Here is a 26,846-nt window from a genome sequence, read left to right on the forward strand (position 1 = left end):
CCAACAGAAAATAAAGGCTTGTTAGTCAAAGTAGAGCCCAAAGACCGGCACATTGGCCTCCCTGGGAGCTTGTTAGAAATGGACAATCTCCGGTCTCATTCCAGACCTACTGACATACCAATTCAGACTAACAGGTTAACAAGTCATGTATACAGGTGATTTATATGCACAGGAGTGAGATGCACCAGCTTAGAAAAAAAAATCACCCTATAGCCCAAAGACTTCAGACTGGTTATTTTCATGGTCTGTGTGCCCAGAAATGGGAGCTCCTTGGCTGATGTCGAGTATATGACTGGTCCAGTCTTTAAAGGTAGCTCAGTGTGTGCAAAGGCACCAGGAGGAACAGGGAATGACCTTGTGATCCACGGTGTTCTGGAAAGAAAACCTTGTTCTTATTTTGTTCAGCCTTTTTTCTTCCTCCCTCTGCTATTAATTCTTTGCTCTTCACTGCTTGGGTCCTAATATTCTGCTTTCAGAATTTCTTCCAGCCCTCTTGGTTGCTCAGTTACCTGCTTCTCCACCACCTTCCTCTTGGCTCAGGGTTTTGACGGAGGCCCCGATTTTGCAGAGCACACCGATATGGCTTTTCTCTACCTCCACTGATGTTGATTTGCTTATCACATTCAAAAGGGCCCAGAATCTTTGGCAATTCAAAAGGCAAAGAGGGTTTGGAGCAGAATTGCATAGTGGATCCTATTTGCTGACAAGACACCAATCTTACTTAATCAGTGCCTGAATTTGGAGTTCTTTACCTGTTCTGGAATCTACTGAATAGCCCCCTTGGTCTGGGATTCTCATTTAAGCAGGCACAGAATGGCCAAGTGACAGATGCCCACTATGTTAAACCAGGTGACATGCCCTATAGTCTTCTCAGCATAAGGCTGGCTTCTCTAGGACTGCCAGCTTAGAAGACTGCTTTTCCCAGCACCAAGTAACCGCTAAGATTGCTGTAATCCCTACATTCATTGCTATGGGTCAACTGCCATGGTGTAACCATTTCACCATGTCCTCTTAATATTTAGAAAAATGAGGATTATAAGAAACAAGCCGGGGGGGGGGAGGTCTCCAAAGTCTGTCAAATGGCAAGGAGATTAAATGCCAGAATGTTCCACATGCCTTCACTATCCTCATTCAGGCCATTAGTTGTTGGCACAGGGCATCTCCCAGCTGCCATCCCTGGCTACCTCTGGCTGCCAACATTTGGAGAAGGTAGATCTCTTTAAATTTGAATAATTGATTCAGGATTAATGTGATTCCTTAACTCAGACACTTAATGGAAATGGTGGCAAATTCTTAAGATTAATGAGTACTATGATTAATTGCTAGTTATACCAATGGTCTTAGGTTTATTTTTTTCCTCTGGGTTATTTGGGTGAAGACTTCCATTCCTCCACCATGCAACAGATTAGCCACCAACCACATGTGGTCACTTCAGTTTGAGTAAAACAGGAGATGTACTCTCTCGTTGTACCATCCCCATTTCACCTGCTCAATAGCCAGAAGTGGCTAGCGGCTACCGATAAAGGACATTTCCATCCTCGGGGAAAGTTTTAGACAATGTGGACAAAAGCATAGAATTTAGAACATGGCTGAGTCTTCCAAAGCTCATTTCTCTTAAGCTGAAGGACCTTGGACAAGTCATTTGATGTCCCAAGGGGCTGTTTCTACATCTGTTAATACCACCTGCCCCATAGGGTAGCTGTGAGGATTAAAGGCAGTGGTCCTTCTGAGACTGGCTGGTGTAAGCGCTCACTGTTCTCCTCCTTCTGCCTGAGCAACCTCTCTCCCTTTGCCCCTAGATCACCTGCAGCCCTGGGAGCCTGGTCTGAGCTTTGCAGTCTGGCCAGGAGCGGAGAGCATTGCTCACTGGTAGGCAAAGGGCACCTTGGCTGGGGGTGGGGGGAGGGGAGATCCTGAGGCTCTGATTGGGATGCCTTCCCAGGCAGGCTGAGGGAGCATCCAGGGAAGGGAGGAGTTTGGATTTTTCTGCACGCTCTGCCTTAGATCTTACCCTTCCCTGCAACCAAGGTGGGGGGGGGGCACAATCAATAACATTTGTTCCTTAAGTAAGACACCCAAGTTTCAAATGAATGCTTATATAGCAGTGGTTCCCAAATCTAAGGAGCATCAGAATCAGCTGGAAGGCATGTGAAAACAGTTGGCTGACCCCAGCCCGGGAGTTTCTGAGAATGTGCCCTTCAGTTGATACGTGTTGCCCGTGGAAACTGCCCGGAGTCCCGGAAGCCAGGGCGCCTTTATCTGCAAAGAGCAAATCACCTGTAACCTTGGCGTTACGTTTAACCTTGGATGTAGTGTTTCCCTAACTTGGTTTGGTGGGGGTCTAGGAGTCCAGGAATCCTCGTGTTTGAAAAACAGAGCCCCGCCAATGCAAGGTCTTACCAGTGTTTTTCCACGGAGAGAGCTTGTGGCATTTTGAGTGGAATGATTTTTTTCTTTGCAGGACTTTCCCCTCACTTTACAGGATAGTTAGCATTGCTGGGTCTTAGCCCCTTAAATGCCAGGTGGTGCTCCAGAGTCACGATACAACCCCAAGCCATTTGCACCCATTTTCAAATCCCCCGAGGGGCTGGGGGTGGGGGTGGGAAGTGGGGGGGGGTGTAAGTCTGATAGCTTTTAGGTGAGAGCTATGGAAAGCCCGAAGACCATCAGGTTTGCCTAACACAGCTCAGCCTCTGCTCTTTCTGGGTCTGGGACACGGAGCTAGCCCATCTTCAGGACTCTTTCAGCGGGGCCATATCCATGGTTGACCATTTTGCCTGTAGAAGGCAGCAGCACCAGGAGCTTCCTGGTTGCATTTTAAAGATTTGAGAGACAGCGAGAGCACAAGCAGGGAGAGGGGCAGAGGGAGAAGCAGACACCCCGCAGAGCAGGGAGCCCGATGCGGGGCTCGATCCCAGGACCCTGGGATCATGACCTGAACTGAAGGCAGACGCTGAACCGACAGCCACCCACGTGCCCCTTCCTGGTTGCATTTTAAAAATGTGCAAGGTGGTAGTCAGCCTAGCCTCTCTATTCTTCCCACCTTACCCTTTTTTTTTTCGGTCACCCCGAGAGAGAGAGAAACTTTCAGAGTGCCCCTGCTGGCCTGGCAGCTGATGGCCTGGAATGTCGCCCAGCGAGCAGCAGGAGTGTTGGCTGGAGCCCCAGCTGCTCTTCTGGGGTGGCGTGGAAGGAGCGCCCCTCTCCCCGCAGCCTAGGCATCTGGCAACGCTTGGCAGCTTGGGAAGCCCGGGTTGGCTGCTCTCCTAGGAGGCTTATTACCCCACGTTTCCCCTCTGGTTCTCCTGCCCCACCCCCTGTGTGGAATCTAAGAAGCCAAGTCAGTCTCTTATCATTTGACGAGTGTCTGCTACCCAAAGGCAGATGTCAAAGTGGTGGACAGGAAGATGGCAGTTGCCCCTGCCCCTTACTCCAAAAAGGGGGAGAATGTAGAAAGAAAAGGAGAGAAGGTCAAGCAAAGGTCTGAGGAGGGGAGATGGTGCTCTTTTGGCTGCTCAAGCCCCATTCCCTTGCAGAATATGAAGAGGACACAGGAAGGAATTCCCCTTAGCTCCCTAGTAGAATAGTTCAGAATCTTCAGATTTGATGTTGCCTTAGAGCCAGAACAATTTTCCTTTTTTCGAGAAACATCTGAAAGCTTGGCCTACTCCTTTCTAGAAGCCCGTTTTTCCTAGGATTTTTCTCTTGGACTTCCTGGCCCATGCACCTCCGCCAGGCTCTCTCCTGCTCTGGCTCACGCCCGCTGCCTTCCATTTATCTTCTTGCTGTGAAACAGGCGGCACCTGTCCTATCATTGGCGGCTCCTGGAGCTCACGGAGGCTGAACTGCCTTCTGAACCTCCTGGAGGTCGCTCTGGGGTGCTCCCAGGAGTCCTGGCCGTTCGGGGCCCTCATCCTGTAACTCTATCCTGTTCATGACTCCAGGTCCTGGAGGGAACTCCAGGCACACGATGCGACGCCCCTAAGATCCAAGATCTCAGAACACATCACTGCTGAAAAAAACTCGCCATCGTGATGCTAAAGTGGGCTCAGGGCAGTCCTCGAGTCCCCTGGACCTCCTCTGGTGGGGAGAAGTCCATCAGCAGTGGCCCAGGGAAAATATTAGCACCGAACCCAGGCAGTAGTAGCAGAAGTGGCCTGGCAGAGAGCTGATTGCCACAGTCTATGTCAGGTGCGCTTAATCCAGGTGGAGGCATGGGAGAGCGTGTGGGGGGGGCGGGGGGAGGAGGCCAAGTGGTGTCAGGCAGCCCCGACCTCCTGGCTGACCGCCTTCTCCTTCCACCATTTTACTTTTATGGCCTCGACCACCACAGGCAGCCTCAGCTTGCTCTTCGTTCCCACCGGAGCGTTCCTCCTTTCACACTGAGGTGCAGATGACCGGTGACAGCAGAGTGATGGTGCCTAAGAGCTTTCTCCCAGCCTCCTTCTCCAGATAGTTGTTTATGATGGAAACTTTCAGTCATATAAACACAGAGTAATATAATGAACCCCCATATATCCGTCACCCAGCCTCAATAATGATCAACTCGGAGCCAATGCCGTTTCTTCTCTGTCCCTCAAGCCCTCCACCCCCAGGGTCATTTTGAAGCAAATCCAGGGCATCATTTCTTTTCAGGATGTGCAGGACTTTCTTGAATTTTGATCTGACCACGTCACATGAGGGTGAAGAGCTTCCGGTGGCCTGAGAGAGTCCAGGCGGCTTGGGCTGGACAAGGTGATCTGCAATCTGCTACCGCCCACCTTTTCAGCTCCCATCCCTCCATCACTTGGCAGACCCTACCTACCGTTCTAGCCACACCAAATGTTGTTTCCCCAAATGCCACACTTTTTTCTCATCTGTCACTTGGTACAAGTTTCTCTTGTTAGACTTTTGGCCCTATCCCCCCCCCCCCCCCGCTAGCTTCAGGGACATCTTTTCTCTGTAGCTTTCCCTGAATTCTGAGATGGAGCTGATCAGGTCCCCCTCTGGGCTCCAATGTCACGCAGACACCTATTTAGAGCACTTATCAAACAGAGCGATATTGCTTACCCTAAGGTAGGCACTGTTCTAGGGGTATTCCAAATAAATATGAACTGATTTAACCCACATACAACAACTCTCATGAGGTTATAGGTGGGAGAGGTGAGGCACAGAGAGATTTAGGTCGCCCAACTAGGAAGTGGCAGAACTGGGGTTTCAAACCCAGGCGATCTGGTCTCTTAACCACCCTCTAAGGCTGCTTATTCTAGCGCAAGTCCTGTACTTGTCACATACTTGTTGTCCTCTACCAGCCAGCAGAGCTTTGAGGACAGGCTGGGGCGTACTCTCCTTGCCCCCAGTGGTAATGCCTATATCTGGCAACTGGATGCGGGCTGGTTTTACGTGCGGAATTTGAAGAAAGCCTGCAGGTGTTTTGGATGTGCCCTTTGGGCACAGCCTCTTGGCTGAGAAGCACTGAGCTGGAGAGATAAGGCACCAAGACAAAATTCTAGGCAACAGTCTGGGATGGAGGAGGAGCTTGAGGATGCTGGGGTCAGGGTGTTTCTCCCGTCTTTCTCCCATCTCCCAGGCTCTTCTAGAGGCCGTTCCTGACCTAGGAATGGTTGACCTAGGCCAACAGGAGTGAGGAGCATTACTTTTCTTGCAGAGAACAGTTTTTTCTTTTCCTTTTCCCCTGAAGTCTAGTGGAACTATTACGGGGATTGATTGCACATTTGAGCAAATTCCTGTGAGGAGACAGGAAAGCGTGAATGTTTACAACCTTCTCTGACCTGATTCTATTTCAAGGACACGGGTCATTAGGTACTGGCAGCAGAGCGCTGCATGCATACCTTCCAACTGTTCTGTAACCAAATTTGGACATAACTTTTTTTTTTGGTCCCTGAGGTGTTATTATTTACCGGAAATTCTATGATCAAATCCCAGCAGCAAAAACCTTTCTTTCCTTTCTACACAGTTCTCACTAATTAGAAGCTGTCATTATTCACTGTCTGGCTATAACCTAACTAATGACCTAACTTAAGCCTTTTAAATGGGAAGACTTCTTATCACGGTTGCCTAGCAAAGACTATACACAAAATAAAAACCAGACCTTAATATCCAGTTGGACGGCTTACTAGTGTGACCTCAGGAAAGTAGCACTGCCTGTTTAGCTCTCATTTTCTCATTTATTGGTTGGGCTAGAATGTGACAATAAGGTTTTGTCTTGCATGCCAGGAGAAGTGACGGGTACTGGCTGCCTGGAATGCTCAGCTGGAAAGTGTAGTGGGAAATGGTGCTGTGATTGATTGATGATGTCTGCTGAGGGCCAGGGAGCATGAGTGGTGTAATTCACCCAGTGTTTGCCAACTCTGGGTTTGCAAGGTCCTAGGGCTATCCCTGTAGGGATATACAGAATGTATTTAATGTGTGAGCTGGCCCTAAAGGCAAGATGGACCAAGCAGGAGGTTCGTGTTTTAGTGTGTTATTCGTAGGTATGGTCCCCAAAGCCTCTGAAAGATGTGGAAATCCTGAGGGCTTTGGTGTACCCCAGAATTTTTTATGTCTTGGATGAGCCTGACACCTAGAAAGAGAGTTCCTCTTGGTATGTTGTTAGTAACTGAGCTAGGCTTTTAGATCCCCAGGGCCCAGGCACATTGCTGAGTGAGGATAGGTGGGGGGCTGAGCTCAGTGGCATCCCAGGAAGAGATGGGCTTTCTGATGTGTGCAGTGTTAGAGTACTGAGACAAACAATTAGGATTCCTGTAGTCTGTAAGATTAGGAAGTGTCCAGATATCCCAATAAAGGACCCACTTAAGACACCTTCTCAGTCTTAGAGAGGTTCTAGAACTTATTCAAAGTCACATGGGATGGGGAGGAGGGAGCTGACATATACTAAAAGGCTACTGTGATACTTGATACTTGGTTATATCAAGACTTCTGTATATTTGGTAATTGTCAAAGCATTTGGACCCCAGTATCTTGGTATTTGTGACTAAGGAGTGTTTTTTTTTTTTTTTAAACCAAACATTAATTACATGGGTGTTTGTAGGCCAACTGCTAACCTAAATAGTTGCAAAGGCAATTTTTTTCATAACTTTTTATTTACAAATATAATTTGATAAAACTTAATACAAGACTCATGTGATATGTTTTCCTTTAATACTTTATAAGTTAATCAAATGCATACCATAATAGATTTTGTTGTTGTTGTTTTAATAGAGAGTTCTCATGATTTTAGTATTATACAACTTTAAGCTGAGACTATACTCAGAAACAAATTTAAAAAATGGTATTACAAAAACATGGGGATAGTAAAAAAAAACCCAACCCAAAACAGCAACAATAAAAAAACCCATGAAGTTTTTGCTGTGCTGTGGGAAATCATGTGTTTGTACTGACATAAATCTTTACTGAGGCCAAATGTAAAATCTAGTCCTAAAAGGTGAAGGCGCTTTTGCAATTCCAAGGTATACTATGGTTTTTTCTTTAGCAACATAACCTGCAAAGAGTACAATCTATTCTAGAGTTGCAAATAAAAAAATTGATGGAAAACCTAAATATTCTTGGTGAAATTTAGATCTGTAAAATTGTACCAATAAAAACTGGGTTCAGTCAAAATCCTGGAGAAGATTCTGTTAAAAAACAACCTTTAATCGAGTAAATTTAAGGATCAGATCGACTTTATTAAACAATTAATAGATTCGGCAATATCCCATCTAGCAAGTAGAGGGGAGCTCCACTGAGCTAAAGCAGAGAAAGATTTTTAAAGGCAGAGAGAGGGCATAAAAAAAAATAATTTATTGGCAAGGAATGCATTGTTTAGACAAGGTTGCCCTCTTAAGGGCGGTGGAAGGGGTCTGTCAGTAAATTTCCTAGTATTGTCCAGGAAATTCCATGTTGACTGGCTAAAGATTACATTCCTGAGGGGTTGAAAATGCAGTTAGGTTAGGTATTAAGTTTTGGTTTAATGATTTAGGGCCTAAACCTAAATGATGCTATTTGGGGCTTATGGTTTTCTTTTTAACAATTCCCAATAGCTATTCCCAATAGTAACTATGGTGGGTAAAAATTTTGATATGGGTACAAAACATAACTTAGCTGATGAGTTGAGTTCCTATTTTATTATTTTATTTTTAAAGATTTATTTATTTATTTTAGAAAGAGAAGGAGCGAGTGAGTGTGGGGGGTGGGGGGCAGGGGGTGAGAGAGTCCTGAAGCAGACTCCCCACTGAGTGGGGCTCGATTCCAGGGCCCTGAGATCATGACCTGAGCCTAAATCAAGAGTCAGATGCTTAACTGACTAAGCCACCCAAGTGCCTCCCATTTTAAAACTTATACAGAAAGCAGCGTCTCTATGAAAATTTCAATAAAATAAAAATGGTTAGAAACTGTTCTCTATAGACAATTGATCAAGGATTTTAATCAACCTAATGAAAGTTGCCTGAAATCAGCACTGGTAAAATTAGCATTAATGGCATTAGGATGAAAATATTTACATTCTCAAACACAGATCAAAATACCATCGGGGCCACAAACATCACTGTGTTGAATGCACTGCTAAAATGTGTGTGCCTTCTCCCTAAATATAAAGCAGTTCCTAAATCCTCATCTCTGAGAAGTGGGATTCATTTTGGAAGGAATGAAGATGAGAGCAAGCACGGATTTTAAGCTTTCCTTAAAGTTGACTGTTTGCCCTCAGCCCATCCGCTATGCGGATGGAGAAACAGACTTTAAATCTTCCTCTGGGGAGGAACCCAGCTATGAGGACAATGCCAATGGATGTTCATTAAAGAGGTCATCTCGGAGCATGATTTTGGGATTGCTATTGTATGGTTGTGGCTTGCAGAAATTCCTTCAAGGGAATGGCCAAGCTTTGCCCAGGAAGAGACCTGGAGATACAGGAGAGGCAGACCCGTTAGAGCCAGATTACCTGTGGTAAACTGTCCATCCATGTGGAATGGGCTGAAGGAGGAGTCCCAAAGTCAAGCTTCAGGAGTTTCTGATCACATGGAGACCATTTAAAAGTTGAGGCCAGATGGACTTTCCCTGCTTAAATTTTTACTTCTGCACTGTTGTAGGTGGGGGATAGGAGATTGTGTGTGTGTGTGTGTGTGTGTGTGTGTGTGAGATAGAGAGCACGCAGTGCTCTTGAGCAAGCTGAAAAGGCAACATTGGCTGAAGTGCAGCCACTTTGACCTTGCAGCCTGAATTCTACTTGACAGAACTGTAGTGGTTCCCAAGCAGGGGTGATTTTGCCCCACCCCCACCATCCCCCCCGGGGTACGTTTGCCAATGTCTGGAGACGTTATTTTTTGTTCGTTGAAATTTGTACCTAATGGGTAAAAGCCAGGGCTACTGCTAAACATCCTATAATACATAGGACAGCATCCACCAACAAATAATTTTCCAGCCCCAAATGTCCATGGTGCCAAGTTGAGAAATCCTATGATGGAGACACCAAACTCAGTCAGTTGCAGCTGTTGTGCATGTATTTTTTTTTATGGAGGAGTGTAAGTTTAGGAATGCCGACAGAGGCCCAACACTTGATTGACTTTGGTGTTTTCACCCTGCCTAATGGCTTGTGTGGTCCATAATTTTAAGTCTTGGGACTTGGGGTAATTATGTACCTCATGGAAGAAGGTAAAAAGCTCGTTTGGGTATTGGAAGGACTCAGACTTAGTTTTATATTCTGACACTCACTGTGTGAACTTGGGCATGTTACTGAACCACTCTGGGCCTCACATTTCTCTTTGTAAAATGGGAATAAAATGGTACCCAACTCAGTGAGTTGTTATGAGGATTAAATGAAATGTATACAAAGTACTTAGGATTAGTGCACACACATAGTTGTTAATGTTTGGATTTGTGGTCAGAACAGACAAGAAAGTTATGAACAGAATGAAGAATCCAACCAGGCAATAAAGAGATTAGTTGAATATAATCTTGAGGTATAGAAAAACTGGCTGTAACTCAGGTGGGCTACAAAATTCACCTATTCAAATGAGGAGACAAAACTCTGAAAGACATTTCGAGTTAAAAAAAAGTAATGGTAAAGATGCTCATTGGATCGCAAAATTAAACTCCAGCTGAGAGGCTTGGGCTTGGTGAGGAAGGGGCTCTCCATAGACATGAAACAGAATTTGACTCACAGTCTGAGTGCTATGTGACGATTGTTGGCTCCAGTAGAGTCATCTTGTATGTAAAGATCATGTGTCAAGTTCTGGGGTCCATTCTCTCAAAGATAAATAATGGTATTGTGACTCAGGTTCAGTCATCTCTTCCTTATTCTGCTAGAATCTGCTCATTAGTCAGTAAGGTGATATTGAAATATAGAGATAATAAAGTAAATCGAATTGATAGCATTAATATTTTGGTGTGGTTTAGGAATAAGTTTTATAATCATTGGGATGTTTTGTGTGCATCTGTGTTTTAAGATACTTTAAATAAATCTGGCATATGAGATAATCAGATTAACATTTGAAATGCATAACTGATATTAGACTCATGATATTCATTTTGAAGATACAGATTTTTATTGTTTGTAAATAGTATTTAAATGTAGGAGAAAACCTGGTTTACAATATTTATTTGATATATTAAATTAATTAAGAATTACCAAAGTGTATAGGGAAGATTTTGTTTTTTTGGTTTGTAAGTCTGTCAGGCTTTTGGAGTATTTCAGAAAATTAGGTATGTTAACTGTGTAAAATTTAAAAAGTGCCTGAGGGAATTTAATTCATAAGTGAGGTTGACTATTTAGAATTTAATCTTTTAAACTTTTCAGTTACTTGAGTATAATCAAAGAAAACAGTGATTGTGAATTCTTATTTTTATATAAAATATTAGATTTATAACAAGATTCCTAAATTGAACTTAAAGGCTTAGGGAACACTAGGCTTTTAAATATATAATTTCAATATATTTAATAAAAATCTAATTGTTTATATAGTCCTTTCAACGAGGTTCCGTCAGACATTTAAGAGCTCAAATGACATTAGTAAGCATTCAGTAAGTGGTAGTTGTAATGAACAGTACGCCTTGCTTGCCTTTTTGTTCCTTTGAATCCCTGCAATGAAACCTTTATGACTGTATATCTATTTCTTGAGACCCTGAGGGTCCTGATTAGCTGAAGGCAAGGATTATTCCAAAAACAAAACAACGTTTTTTTTTTTGAGTCAATAATTTTATTACTATCATTTTTCACACCGAGGAGACTTAGTTACATAAAGTGATATTCTATGAGTTGATACCAGTAGTAGAAGCACAAAGGTGTGGAAAGTGTAACAGGAACACAGTGAAGAAACAAACGCCCTTTATCAAGTGAAGTTCATGTGACAGAAACACATTTTACTGCAGACAGCCTATGTACAAATAAGTATAGCTTTCGGTCTATGTATAGACATATTCACAGAGAATAAACTGACACAAACTCTCCATATATCTGTCATCCAGTGAAAACTGCATGTAATAAACAAAACACACTGAAAATGACAAAAAAAATTTGGAAGTGCATCAGCTGGATTCTTGTTAGGGGTTAAAATGCTTCTTTAAAATGGAGGCAAACAGAGGAAGCGTGAGACGACATCTATCCCTAAAAAGATCCTTTACAAAAATGGCATTCTGAGATTTTTAATGTAACCTGTCCAAAAAAGAGTTTATGTGTTCTAGGGCAAATGGCTATGTTGGGGTCAGCGTCGACCACATTTTCTGTTTTACCAATATGCAAAGAACAAATATATAATTTATCTTTCCTCTAGGGCTAACAGCAACTGCATTAAATATCCAGGAAGGTAGCTTTGGCTACTCCCATTTTTGATGGCTCTTTGAGACTGCGGATTGCTTGGAGATAGAAGTTCTTGCTTCTGGAGCTCTCTCAGACTCGAGCAGAAGAAACATCTGGGCTAGATGCAGGGCGCAAATACGGCCTTTGTGTGCAGGGTTCAACAGGGCTATATGTCAACAGAGGCTCCCTCTTCCGGGTGGAGAGTCTCTGCCTTTTGGAGAAACTGTTCAGACCACAAAAGAGTCCCCAACAAGAAGATCACTGGCTCTGGGACTAGATCCTCTCCCTTAGGGCAAATGGCCATTGAAGCATCAAATTGTCAGGGTCATTCAATTTAATATACATGTTTACTCTATATTGATAATTTAGGCACCCAGTCGTGGTGAATATTTCTAGGCTATTAAATGCTTTTTGGTCATTTTTTGAACTTTCCCTCAAATTACACAGAAAGTTGTGATCAAGTGAAATATTAAAGTTTTTAGTTGTGGGGACCTCTGTGTGTATAGGTAAGTAGTCTACCATACTGGTCAGAATTTGTGAATTTTAGCAGAAAGGGAATGCATTATGAAGTCTGTTATTTTCTATGTCCTCCCAAGGAAGGTTGATAATGTCGGCATAGGAAATTATCGACAAATTGTATATCTATATTTGCCATTTTTATAAGGGAACTTCTTAGGCCCATCCTACATTTATATAAAAACTCAAACAAACCTTAAATTTCCCAGGTATGTATTTGCCTCATTATCCATTTCACTCACCATATGGGTGAACCTTGCTTTACATGACAAATGGATTCCTGAAAAATACTAAATCTATAATTTAGAAAGAGAAATACTTGCAATATAGTATCAGAACTTGCTATTTCAAGGAACCGTGTCACAAGCTACTTTGAAGATGAAGAATGCTTTTGTGAAATGAACAATTTCTTTCATTTTCAGAGTTTTATTAAAGTACACATCTAAAATTTATCAGTAGGTTAGGATTGTCTAGAACAATAATTGTATGCAATAAAAAATGGAACAGATAAACTCCATTTTACAACAAACAATACAAAACAGGAATGACTCATGACTGCTTATTGATTGACTATATTCAGAAGCCCTGAATATATGTATTATTGGTATTTTATGGCTTTAATTAAGACAATTGTCTCTTGTGAAGTACTATAAAGTGCAATATTAAAAAATTAAAAACCCAAAAGGCATCCATTGTCCTTCAGTTTTATCCTGATGAGAATTGGAGATTCATTTAATTAAATGGCAAGGAATTATCTATCCTTACTGCATGCATGTAATTTGATCCTTAAAATTATTTAATTCAGGGATTCATTCCTTTGTGTGTGTGTGTGTGTGTGTGTGTGTGTGTGTGTGTGTGACATGATTTAAAACATTAGTATTCTCTTTCGGTGAGTTGACTGTTTTAAGAACTATCAGTCCCAAGGCTTTCGTTACTTACGGATCCATTACAAAGGAACATGCAGCTCAGTATGTGAGAATGCAGGAGAGAATTCCCATCCTTTTGGTGAACTGTAGCTTGGTTTCCTGGGCCAGGACCCAATCTACAACCACACAATTCCTATTCAACCTAGCAATTCCTATCCAACCATTTCTCCTATTTCCTATTGGAGTGAACATAACGAACTCCTTTTGGTAAATCAAGGCAGGTAGAGCATTTGAATGATTTCCAGTGGTGTCTCCCCCACGTACAGTTCTTTGTGAGTGTCGAATTATGACCTTAAAAATGAAGCTCATGAGCTTGCCCTCCCTCCCCGGGCCTCATGCTCATGCTGCATCCCGTGTTCATACTTTTCTCCACTGTTAGTTCTGTTGTATCAAGGCCCTGCTGGTGCTCAGAAGGTAGTTCTGTGACTGTACTGTCTTAGGGTTGTGAATTCTGTTCGCACTGTAGTAGCAATCAGGAGGGATTTTTTTCCCCTAAGAAATCGCCAACTGCATGAAACAGAAATTGTTGGGGGCAGGGGCCCAGCATTTTTGAATATTCACATTAATGAGGAGGTGCAGAAAATGCTCATTGGACTTGCCAAGTGCAAGCAAACCGGGGATTGGTGGGAAGAATCTCGATGGGGAGTGAGCGCTGAGTCCAACCTGGACTTGAAAACTGGAAATGGCATTAGAAATAAACAGACTGAGACTCAAAAAGGCCAAGTGGAGACTCAAAAAGGCCTCAGAGTAGGAAAAATGGCTAACCAAATGCACTGGGGCAGGCTGAGAAACGCACCAGCTTCACCTCCGTGTCTTGGAGAAGAGATAGCAAAGTGACAGGGAACAGAAGATGGATGTGAATTAGCAATGAAATGTGACTTTCTAAAAGTAAGAGCAACAGAGGGGTGCATAATAAGCATTAGGTTTGTGACGGTAAGTCAGCCTTGTCGAGAACCGACTTGTGTCATGATTAGTCATAAGGTTCTATAATCTAGGAGCAACCGAAAGCATTTAAAAAGGGTGAGTAGAGAAGAACTATAAAAATCAAGTGAGGAAAAAAGGACTCTGAAATAAAACTCTAAAGACACTTTTGATGAAAACAGAGAAAGGGTCACATAGTGGCGGCTCCCAAGTGTGTCAGGGGTACCTGGTGAAGAGCGTCCAGACTCAATTCTTTTCTGCCCCCCAAAAAGACATAGGTGGAGTCATCAACTGTTGGGCTTGGGTTAACCTTCTGGTTGTTAATGTTAATAGTTGATGAAACCTGGTTCTGCCAGGTACCCCTACGCCAGGACCCGTCTCCTACGAAAGAACTGTCCTTTTGATGAGGGTGATAGGTTGGATGAACGGTCTTAACAGAATTAAACCTTTGGCAAACTCAAGGCAGATTCCATGGCACTCTTCCAGACAGGTAGTTATCTGTTGTTTTGTTGTTGTTGTTTTGTTTTCAATTCTTTAAGGTTTTCCAGTCTGTCAATCAATCATTTAGTGAAAGTGCTCTGGCTTAATTTAGTGTTCTATGCAGTTTCCCTTGTACATTAATTTGAACAGAGATGTCTCTCCAGCTGTAATTACAGGGTCATTTTTGTCTCTAAAAAAACTGGCTGACTTGTGGATTCACTTTATTATTTTTAGCTCTCTCTTGCTGTTTTTAAAGGACACTTTCACCAGTCAGACGAAAGACCACTGTGGAATTCAGGTGGTTCTGAGCAAGGCTGGCACCCCGGGGGGTGCGGAAAGCGTGGAAAATGGCAGCACAGACATTGTTTGGAGGGAGGTGTCTGGGTGGAAAGATGCGTTACTTCCATACCAAACACAAGTGCACCCCTGCTTTCTACAGATGCTTGAATTCTCCCGGCGATCACATGCCATAACCTGTGCAGTTTCAAAGCTCCCACTGAAGTGAAAAAAACAAAACCCCAAAAACCCAAACCAAAATATTGCAATGTTGTAATGATAAGTAATAGAGTGGTGCGCATGTCCTTTATTGCTTTTCTGGTTTGTTACATAGTTTAAAGACTGTGAAATTAAAGACACACAAAGAGACAGAAGCAACGAGCTAAGCTGAAATAGTGGGGCAGGGGCATATGACCTTTCCGTCCCAAGGCCTTCTAGAGACGGGAAGATACTTTTATCTGGGACTATGCACGTTCTTATAATTGGTTGAAAAAGCCTGAAATTTGTAATTATTTGAAACTACATGGGGATATATATCAGTGTGACACTTGTTTTCTTGGCAATCGCTGTCAAAGTAAATACATTTTTCCTTTCTTCCTTTTCCTTATGCTTCATTTTCCCCCCAACTAATTCTCTTTTAATGGCAAAGCCCTTACTTACTAATTAAAGACAATATTGCTGAGGGAGGTTTAGGAGTTGAAGATGTGTCTTTTTAAAAATATTAAGCCACGTGGTTATGTGAGATCTGGCTTAGCAAGAATGAGCATTAGCTTCTATATCAAGCCTTCAGGAGACTGCTGATTTCCCCAGAAATCACCCTGAGGACAGTTTCCCTTTATTTTTTCTGGAATAGAGCTGCCACTTCTAATATGGCCACTTAATCAGTGGAGTAACAATCTGTCCAGGTGCAAGGAAGCACAACATCCTCATAATCTTGTGTGTGTGTGTGTGTGTGTATGTGTGTGTGTGTGTGTTGGCAGGTGCAGGGAAGAAAGCATACTGATGTTTCCCAAAATGCTTGTATTCAGATAGGTCATCAGACTCCTGTCACATATTCTAACCCAGCAATCTCAGCCGAGCACTGAGCAGAAATCCCCTCTTCTTCAACTGAGTCTCTGGCCAGCATCTCTAGCTGTTGTCATTTCCTTGGTCAGCTTTCTGTTAAGGTGGTCTGGGGCGGGGGGAGCTTCCCTTTACGGCTCATCGCCCATCTCCCTGTTACGGAGGAGTTTAAGAGCTGTGAGCGTTGGTGGGGAGTTTGCCAACTTTCTCCCTGCCCAGGAAGGGATGTACATTAATATTATCAACTGTCTCATCAGTGAGGCAGCTGTGTTTTGCTGAAAGGCCTCCAAACCACCTGATTCATGTCTTTCCTAGAAAATAAATTATAATGGCCCCTGTCAGGTGGCACCTGTTAGAAGCCTTACAAAGCATTTTCCCTGACTATGAATCAGTGTGTGCCTCTTTTTATAATCTTCTGGGCAAGGCTTTAGGATATTCTGCCACAACTGCCAAATTGATAAACAGCCCTACGCCTTGGTCTGTGCACATGTACTGTGGCTTCCTGATCGGTCACTGCTGGCCTCAGCTTAGGTCCTGGGAGAATGCATAGGTACCATCCATCTCATCTCCAGCTTCAATGCTTCAGGGACTAGTTGGGTTCAGAAGGCAGCTGGACCCAGCACAGGCATCTCCTGATGCAATTTAGAAGGTTCTGTTTGGGCATTCCTGGTTTGAGCCAGGTTGCTCTCCTGTGCGGAGGCTGCCTAGGGCGACGGGAGGTGACGGCAAGCAAGACCTGCTTGGTTTGCCATGGCTGACTGGAACCCTCTGGGCACGGCTTGTTTGTTTAGATTGAGAAGCAAGAAGGTGGTTCTAGAATTTTTGATATTTATACACCCTGCTACAAGAAAGCAAAGAATATCTGTGGTCTAAGCTTTTCTGTTGGTATTCCTTGCCTGTACGTCAGCACTGGGGCTATGGCTGGCCATTTCCATAGGCTGTAACTCCCCTCTTGGTGTGGGAAAGTATATAGGATGGGGGCCTACTGTGTAGGTTTGTATGTACATGTGCCCAGAACAAACCTTATGAGGTCAGGAAGAGATGTTCCCTTGGGCTGGTGGTGTGGGTGACTTTTCTTTTCCTTCATTATGACAGACTTGATGTGCCCTGCTTTTGAATCCTGAAGGTGACAGGTCAAAGGGTGATGATGTAAGCGGGTGTACATACAGATCTGCTATAAGGATATATTTATGTATGTATATACACAGGCATGCAGGGAAAGGGCTAGAGATGACCTGCTCAGGAAAGTTCTTTCTTACAATTGTTACTGATTTGAATGCTTTTCAAGATCCACTGTTGCATTCTCTACACTGCTCTCTGGACTTGGCCTAGCCCAACACATGACCTCACAGACACATCCTGAGGACAGCAGTGGCAGGGGAAGGGGCCTGCATACCAGTCAGCCAGGGAACACAGCTGTTGTACATCATGCTCAGTGCTCCTCACAGGGGCGGGAATGGGCTCCTAAATCCTGTCTCCTCAAGTGCAACTTTTCATTAACAAGCACAGCATTTCGTGTGATGTGGAGCTCCTAAGGCAAGTAAAATGCTCCGTGGCCGCTCCGTACAGGCTGGGTCCTCACCGTAAGTAAGCTGGGAACGACTGGGAAGGAGTGCGGGGGCGGGGAAGCATCAGCAAGTGCTGGGACAAGAACGGGGCTACAGTGGGCGTCCCTCATCCTTTTTGGTTTCACGTAGTTTATCTGCAGCTGCGTTAAAGTCACCTGTTCAAACCTTCCTTCAAGTAACAGACCAGCCAATAACACATACTCACACAGTAACCCAGTTTGCGCCCCTTTGAGTAAAGCGCAGGGAAAACGACCCAAGGTTTTGACCAAAAGTTCACTTACCCATTCTCTTTCCCTCTAAGGAAGTAGCACAGATTCTTGCCTCAATACAACACCCTGCCCTTGATGAAGATGCGCGCTTTTCTCACACAAGTGACCACCCGACTTCGCAAAGCGGGAGAGACTCGAAGGCCCGCCTCCTGTGGGGCGGCCATCTTGCTTTCTTGCTCTCCCAGGGAGCCTCCACTCAGAAGCGCCTTCCGCTGGCGGGTGATGCGCACTTCCTGGTACTGCCACGCTCTGTGGACGGAGCTGGGGTTTTCTGGAAGGAGCCCTGGGCTTGATCTGGGGCTGTCAGGTCTCCCTTCCTCTCTATTTAATTGTGAGTTGTGCCTCCTGTCTCCCCACGTTAGGAGGTACATGCCCACAACCCAATCACAGGAGGCATCAGGGATACAATAGACTGGAGACATCTCGTATAGCTCCCCATAGGTGGCGTGTGCTGCCTTAGATGGAAGATGGGTGCAGAATAATGGGCCATCCTCTGTTTACTTTCGCAACTGACTGGAAGGAAAGTGTGACTTGGGTGAATGAAAAACTATTTTTTTTCCATCAATTTAGTTTGTCTTCTCCACCCCCCCACCCCCCATGGTTTTATTTTCTATGGACATAGACCTGAGAAATCATACAAGGTGTCAAGCAGAATTTGGGGGAATGAATGAAATGAAAATGTCACATGAATGCGGAGCAAAATCAGGAGGTCAAAACCTTGGAGTTACTGGCTTGGGGCCAGCGTGAAGAAGTCTTCAGTGGACTCAACGCTCGAAAGAGTCCCACATGGGGTCCTGATGGAAGGAGAGACACAGATTTTGCACAGGCTTTAACCAAATCCTGGTCCTGGTACCACCTGCGGAGGACTCAAAAACCTTCCCGGGTGCGCTGAGTGTAGAAATGCCTTTCCAAACATCTCTAAGCTGCCTCAATCCAAGCAGTATTGATCAGAATCAGTTTAGTTCTATTGGTGGAATAATGATTTCTATAGGCACTGAAGCCCTTTATGAACCACATTGGAAGATGCTTTAAAGAACTACGCCCTTATATTCCCATTAGGTGGCAAGTTCCACTGAGCCCCTCTACTGGATGATATTTCTTATTATATATTGCAGGCTCTCTTGGCAGGCATTTTGATTATATGTGAGCCCTTAGCATCAAAATACGCCTAAATGACAATCACAGCTAGACTTGCCCCCCTTTTTTGGGATGATAATGGGACATGCATTAGAACAATATAGGTTCAGTTTCTATAGTCTTGTTGTCCTAGAAGAGCACTAATTTGGTTTGCAGTTATATTTTCTACTTGCATGCTGGGGCAATATATAAAAAAATCCAAAAAATTCCAACCCTGGTCACCTCTCCCCTGTCCCCCAAAGCAATATCCACCCAGTCTGGGTTTTACCTCTGTCTGTCCCACATAACCCCATGGGGTTTGGTCAGTGTGCCCCAGTGGGGGTAGGCAGATAGTCTTCACTGTTTGGCTGGTGGGAATGTTTTGGAGGTCTCAGCTTAGGGTCCCTACAGACCCTCTCCACCAAGCCCTCCCTCCTGCAACATATTTCTCTAAAATGCCCACCTTACCAGGCAGGATCCCAATAAGTCCAAGGTAGGCTGAAGGTCACAGCAATGATTCTATTAGTTTACCTCTTGCACTTAAGAGGTAAAGCTCAGACCGAAGGTTGATGCCCCTCTTCAAATAGGTGCTATAAATATACTAGAGCTATCCCTGAAAAGATGCATTTGTATTTATATATATATATATGTGTGTGTGTGTGTGTGTGATGATTTTATATATATATATATATATATATATAAAATTTTTCTTTGTGTTTGTATACAGGTATGTATTACTCTATAGGTATGAAAGGAGAGGTATAATACAGGAACAGGCAGGGGTGTGTTCATGTGCATCTATTTATAATTTGTATATTTTGTATGTATACATAGAGAGAGCCTCTGTCATTGTTTGCATCATTACAATGAATGTACCTCCGACCAGCGAGGAGTACCTGTCAGTGGTGAATGGAGAGAAGCCCCAAATGGACGGTTCTTGCATGGTCTCTTGCATGAAGTGGTTTCAGTAGGCAAGGTTGGCAGCAGCTTGTGAAATGAGTGGGCCCAGTGTAAATCCATCCATCCTCAAATCCGCCAAGGAGGGACACTTGGAAATGCCCACGGCTGTGTGCTAGCTGCCTCTTCTGGAGCGGTCAAGGAGCCTAGAACCCAGGGCGGGGAGGGACCATCCATGCTGTTAGTTCAAGCTATGGCTTTTCCTACTAGATGGAGACAGGGCACACAAGAATCCTGTCTTCTAGGAGGACACTGACCACCAGGAACACAAAGTAGAGGCCGAACATGATGAAGCCCAGCACTTTGTTCATCCGCCATTTGCAGAGTGCAATAGAGAGAATGACGAAGAGCAGCATGATGAACAGGAGGACGATGGCACAGAAGAGGCCGTTGCTGCTGACAGCCACTGGTTGGAACCTGTGAATGATGGTGTACAGGAGCCAGGGCAGTGGGAGCCTGTGAGGGATAGATGGGGGGGCAGTCAGACATGCTGAAGAAGGCTTATGGTATAACCTCAGCTTCTTGGAATCTATAATCTGAGGAGGGTGTCTGGTTGGGTTCACTAGGACTTGTGTGAGGTCGGCCCAGGAAATCACATAAGGAAGTCAGGTGAACTTCAAAAACCTTTATCTATTTCCCGACTGAATTAAGGAGAAGAGAGAATTTGTTCTATGGTTGAGTAAGATCCAAGCTGTGACCACTGCAGGTGATTTTATTTATTTTTAAATTTTTAATTTTTAAAATTTATTTGAAGTTTGATTTATTTTAGAGAGACAGCGAGTGGGGGGGCGGTGGGGCAGAGGGAGAGGGAGAGAGAGAGTCTTAAGCAGACTATGCATTGAGCGATGAGCCTTCCATGGGGCTTGGTCTCATGACTCTGAGATCACGACCTGAGCTGAAACCAAGAGTCCCATGCTTAACCCACTGTGCCACTCAGGTGCCTCTATTTATTTATTTTTAGAGAAAGATAGAGAGGGAGCATAAGTCGGGGAAGGGGCAGAGTGGGAGAGAGAGGGAGAGGGAGTCTCAAGCTTGGAGCCCAGCATAGGGCTTGATCCCATGACCCTGAGATCATGACTTGAGCCAAAACCAAGAGTCAGAGGCTTATCTGACTGAGTCACCCTCTCACTCCAAAAGACTAGTATGACCTGTGCATGTGATTTCTGAATGTGATTTGAAATAGTGTTTCTTTCTTACCCTAAAAAGGTGAACTGGAAGATTTGTACAGGATAGGAGAAGGAGCAGACAAATGGAGAAAAGGCATAGAAATCAGTGGTGAAAATGGCAACATTATTTTTAGGAATGGAGACAAGGAATAGCAATGACTTAATTAACAGTCTACCAGCCAGTGAAAATATATGATACATGATACAATATAGCTGTCTGAGATTTATTTTGGAAAAGATGGGACAACCTTTTGACTAAAAATTGGTCTTCCTGAAAAATTTGAGGACGACAGTATCTTACATTTGTGATGTGATTTTTAAAAATCTTATTATGTATTTTTATACCTGTTCTCTCCCTTTGAATTTGACTTTTAAAAAATCTGGTAACATCTTTTGTTTCCTATCCAGAGTGGCGACCCTGGAAGACATCAGAAAAGCTAACGGTCAGGTGCATCCTGGGAATGAGTTAGGACTCTGAGTGAGAGGAAAATGGCCGACAACACGTGACCCACGTGGCCTGTGCCATCTCCAAGTGGCTGGGTGAGACACAGTTCTATCCATTGAGCCTAATGATGGAACGTTGGCTGGGGAAACATGGACCCAGCTGCCCAGCTGGATGAGGCTTCTGCAGAGTCTTAGCCTTTGGTTAAGGGAGATTCAGTTCTGGCCTGACCTCGGAGAAATGGAAGAAGAGGTGCTTTTTTGAAGCACAAAGTTTTCCAAAGGAAAAGCAAATAGCTTGAGAGAAATAATGAGGTCAAGGGGGTAGTGAGTTTACACATCTGGTCTCCTCTGCTGGAGGGAACAGGTGAAGGCAGAGCCCATGAGTTAAGAATCTTTGAATACCCAGGGCTTGGCACATGCAGGCCCCATCTGGGTACATATTTAACCTGGGCAAAGCTGAAGTGATTGATGCAATTGCCTCATGACAATCAATACAGCTGTTTTGCTCACTAGAGCCTGGCTGGGAGGCGCTGATTTCCTCCACCATGCCAGGAGCAGAGGGGTTGCACAGGCCAGCTCTGGGCACAAGGTGCAATTCCAGCTCTCAGCAGGAGGGGGCAGCCCTGGCATCCTGCCATCAGTAATGGAAAGTCAGGAAAAGAGGGAGCGTGTGTGTGTGTGTGTGTGTGTGTGTGTGTGTGTGTGTGTGTGTTGGGGTGGAGCGCTTGAGAGGAGATGGTTCAAACATGAAAACCTCCACTAGGGACTTGTCCTGGGGAGCTCTTCTTCCATACTTCCCATCTCTTAGGAAGAAAAAGACCGAAACCATTGTACTCCTATTAAGCTAGATGTACATGTGCCCACACACACATCGAATTCTGGTGAAACTGTGCTTGATGGCACTACAAATAGGTAAAAACCCTTTGTAGGAAAAATTACATTTTTTTTCATGCCTTTAGATCTATCAATTCTATTGTCAGGGATCAACATAAGAAATATTTGAAATGTTGGGGTGCCTGGGTGGCTTAGCCGAATAAGTGTCTGACTCTTGATTTCGGCTGGGGTCATGATCTCAGGGTTGTGAGATCGAGCCCCAGGTCCGGCTCTGCTCTGTATGTGGATCCTGCTTGGGATTGCCTCTCTCTCTCTCCCCCTCTTCCTCTGCCTCTCCCCTGCCCACGCTCACTCACTCTCTTTCTCTCTCTCTCAAATAAAATAAATAAAAATATATATTTGATATATACATAATACTTGCAAATATAACTTTATTCAGAAAAATAATCATTTCAGTATTACTTTGAGTAGTGAAAACTTGGGGATACCTTAATCTCTAATAAGAAAAAACTGGTTAAGTAGCAAACTACTAAGTCGAGATAATGTTATGTAGCCATTAAAAATCATAAGCTTATAATGATATAGGCAAATACTCATGATGCAATCCTGTAGTTGAAATGAAGGATGAACATACAAATGGCAATGTAATTTCAATAATATAAACCATATGAACTAAAACAGGGTGGCAGATTATCATTGATTTTTATTTATGCTTTATATGTATTTTCTAAATCTTTTACCATGAGTATGTATTAATATTATAAGCAAAAGGAAAAAGCCAGCAAGACTATGAAATAGCTTTTGTACTCAATATATTGCTAACAAGTTCATCAATTGGTATAAACTCTTTTTGAAAAGTATACATCAAAAGCCATTAAAATGCTCATAATCTTTAGTAAGTCCTGAAGGAATTTATCCTAATAAAAATAATTAAAAGATGAGGTTTTCTGCATAAAGGTCTTCATCAAAGTACCCATAACTGCCAAAAATTGGAAAAAGTAAAAAAACAAATTGTGGCTCAACTGAAAAGCAACAGTATGAAATATTTTGAAGTGATAAACTGTTAATTATGAGAACTAAAAGAAACTTGGAAAAATAGTTGATTTACTAACTAATAGATGTCTACATTGTGCCAGGCATAAATGGCTTTAAAATGGAAAAATAAAAGCCCTCCAAAAGGACAAAACTGAATATTCACGAAGAAAACTTTGTGAAATATTTGGAAGATAACACACAAAAATTAAATGTTGCTTTTGGGTAGTAGGGTTAAGGGTTATTTTTCTTTACATTTTCATTTAACCTGCGACTATATATATAATTTAAGAACAGTGAACATAAAGCATCTTGCAATTCCCTAGAATATTTATTTTTCAAAAACATGACAAGTAGGTGTTATAATTTTTCCCAACTTGTAGGATTTTCTCTCTTTATACTATAGCACATTTTATTTTCCTTTTTTACAGGAGATTGACCACAAAAACTACTCTAAATGTGTAAGCGGTGCAACTGAGAAATACTGTTTCCGCTAGACACACCCTTCCTTTCAAACAGGTACCCTTTAAGGCAGTCATTCATACATTCATTCATTCAGTCTGCAAACATTTGTCAAGGCACCACCATGCATTAGGCATTGTATAAGGCTTTGCGGAGCTGCTTTTGAGCAGTTGAGAGTCTAGTGGGCAGACTGATAAATATGACCATGACAAGAGTATGATCTGCAGAGAGGACCAAGGAGCAAGAATCCCCAGTCAGGCCCAAGGGCATCAGGGAAGCTGGGATTTGACATTGGTAGGGTAAGTTGGAGTTTTCCAGACAGACAAGCAGGGAGGAATCTTGAGTGAGAGGGGCCTGTGAAGGAAGGAAATATGGCAGGAGAGGGAACCTTTGGAATTCAGAGATGGTTAAGACTGTGGGAGCTCAGGGCAGGGTTTTATGCAGAATGTTGTGGTGGAGAACACAGACTCTGTGCAGACCCTAGCTATCTCCCTTATGAGTTTTGTGAACTCTGTGCCCTTCTGTTTCCTCACCTGAAAAGTGGGGATCATAATACATACGTCATAGGATCATTGTATGGCTTAAATGGATAAAAATGTACATATAGTACACAAAGTAGACACTGAATGAGAAAACACTAGGTAATGCAAAGGTATAAGAGCGACTAATATTCAGGATGTTCAATGCAAAAGTCGATCCATTTTACTGAGTTTCTAAATTCAAGTGTCAAGAGCTCAGTTCTGGGAACATAGGATCACATCCCATGTTTTACTTTCTCAGGGGTTCTCATTCAGGGTTATTTATCAGACACTTTTACTTCTGACAAGTTAAATGCAATGACAGAAATAATAGCATCCCACCTCAGTTTGATCCACTTTAGAGATTATTCATATTGAGAACTCCCGTTTGCTTAACTGTAAGAATAGATCTTGTCTTCTGACTTTCAAAAAACCTAGAATATCTTTACCAGCATACATAAATGATAATGCCAAACCTACTAGCCTTCTCCAAGGAAGGAGATGGGATATTTTTGCTGGGTCTATGTTTGTTCCAATCTGTTTTATGATCCAAAATCTCACCCAAGGCTGGTGGGGACTTTAATTAGAATTAGAATATGGAAAAAAAATACAGGAAAACTGTACAGCATCTCCATCATACCTGAATACTGAATATTCTTAACTTGTGGCCAATGCCATTATATAGGCAAAATTCTTAAAGTATTTCCTACAATAGCCACTGCGTATGCAGGTGTGTGTTTCTGCCTACCTAGGGGTAGCTTATTTTTCATTACGTTCTCTGAAAATGAAAAATGGAGTCAGTGAGCTTGAATGGCACTCCCAGTGTTTACTTTCTATTGGTATCGGTTAATTTTGGGCTCAGAGATCCCGGTCATGTCTCCACAGACTCTCAGAACTCAAAGACAGTGATAGAGCTGGTGTGTGCACCTTCACAGAACTATCTCTACTCACCCTACGGTGATGTCAAAAATGTTGCTTCCAACGGAGCTGGACACAGCCATGTCCCCGAGCCCTTTCCGGGCCACTATGACACTGGTGATAAGATCAGGGATGGAGGTCCCAGCAGCCAAGATGGTCAGACCCATAATCTCTTCACTAATGCCAATTGTCTCTCCAACCTAAAAGGAATGACAGGGACACATAAGAGTTTCTGAAGTCACAAACCCAACAAACCCACAAACATTTCCATGTAACTCCTTTTCTTTGAAAAAAGATTTGTTTATTTATTTGAGAGAGAGAGAAAGCAAGAGCGCATGCCTAAGTGGGAAGGGCAGGGAGAGGGAGAGATCAGGAATGTTCACATGAGGATTAAACAGATAATTTCAGGAAAGAGCTCTAGGGGGACTGAATGCAGTCTCTGTGTGATGTCTGTTAAGACTGAGCAAGGGAGTTCTAAAAGCCAACTGGCCATTGGCTCCAGGGGCCAGTGCCTGACAATGGTGCCAAATCCTGTCACAGATTTGCCTTTGGATTAACAATTGAACGTTAAGGACGGACACCGAGTGTTCCCATTTTTTCTTTGACATCTCCTAGTGTCTGTAACCCACTCTTAAACACTTTTAGACTACTGTTTCCATTGGAAACTTGATTTGGGGTGTTTTGGGGTTTGGTAATACATGACTGTAAGTCAGCAAGGCGGCTGTGGAGAAACCAGCAATTAGGGAACCACAAGTCCAAGGCCTGGCTCTGGCATTTATTAAGAACTTGACCTATTGTTAAGTTAACCAATCGTGTACTGTCTTTGATCCTTGCTTTCTTATCCTTATAGTGGGGATGATAATACCTACTTTACAAGGTGGCTGGGAGGACTAAGAAGATCATTTGTGGAAAAATCCTTTGCAAATAGTACAACATTAGTGAAAAGCAATGGGGCATGGTTATTATGTTTTATTTTGCTCTTTGCCTTTTCACCCTGATGAAATCTATTTTGGACAGTTGGTCTAGCCTCGGATGGAGGCTTCTCCATTCTCTTGAGCAACTTTTCTAAGAGTCTTCTTGGGACTTTTAAAAGCTTTGTGTATTTTCTGGAGCTGGCAAACTGCAGTTCTGAAAACTTTTAAGATAATGATTTCAATTTAGTTTTCAACAGCCTACTCGATGACATTCATCATTTTTGAAAAAAAACCTCAAAGGGCCAGAGTAGCATGTAAGAATAAGGGTTTTTAGGGAACAGAATAAACTCGTTTTTATTTATTTATTTTTTTAAATATCTGATTTATTTATTGGACAGAGAGAGAGAGAGCACAAGCAGGCAGAGTGGCAGGTGGAGGGACAGGGAGAAGCAGGCTCCCCGCGGAGCAGGGAGCCGAACGTGGGGCTCGATCCCAGGACCCCGGGATCATGACCTGAGCCGAAGGCAGCTGCTCAACAGACTGAGCCACCCAGGTGCCCCAATAAACTCGTTTTTAAATACCTTTCGTGATTTATAAGTGATAGCTTGGTTTACACTAACTTAAAATCATAGCTGGGAGCTATTTTTGTTTTGATGGTCAGGTCCACTCTAGAGCCTGGCTAGCTAGACTAGTTTACCCTGTC

At 43.3% G+C, this 26,846-nt stretch overlaps 1 protein-coding gene across 3 annotated transcripts in view; it reads right to left on the minus strand.

Annotated features, from left to right (window-relative positions):
• Positions 1–11,142: 11,142 nt before the first annotated feature.
• SLC24A2 (solute carrier family 24 member 2) overlaps positions 11,143–26,846 on the minus strand; it is a 241,164-nt gene continuing 225,460 nt past the window's right edge. For all 3 annotated transcript variants that reach the window (XM_073880864.1, XM_073880865.1, XM_073880863.1), the window contains 2 exons: positions 25,263–25,429; positions 11,143–20,311 (listed from right to left, as the gene is read on the minus strand). In XM_073880864.1, the coding sequence (XP_073736965.1) occupies positions 20,062–20,311; positions 25,263–25,429 (417 nt within the window). In that variant the 3' untranslated portion in view covers positions 11,143–20,061. The remainder of the gene's footprint in view (positions 20,312–25,262; positions 25,430–26,846) is intronic.

This window comes from Callorhinus ursinus, unplaced genomic scaffold (assembly GCF_003265705.2).
Source record: "Callorhinus ursinus isolate GAN/ISIS: 27379988/994484 unplaced genomic scaffold, GSC_fseal_2.0 scaffold39, whole genome shotgun sequence".
Classification (NCBI taxonomy): Eukaryota; Metazoa; Chordata; class Mammalia; order Carnivora; family Otariidae; genus Callorhinus; species Callorhinus ursinus.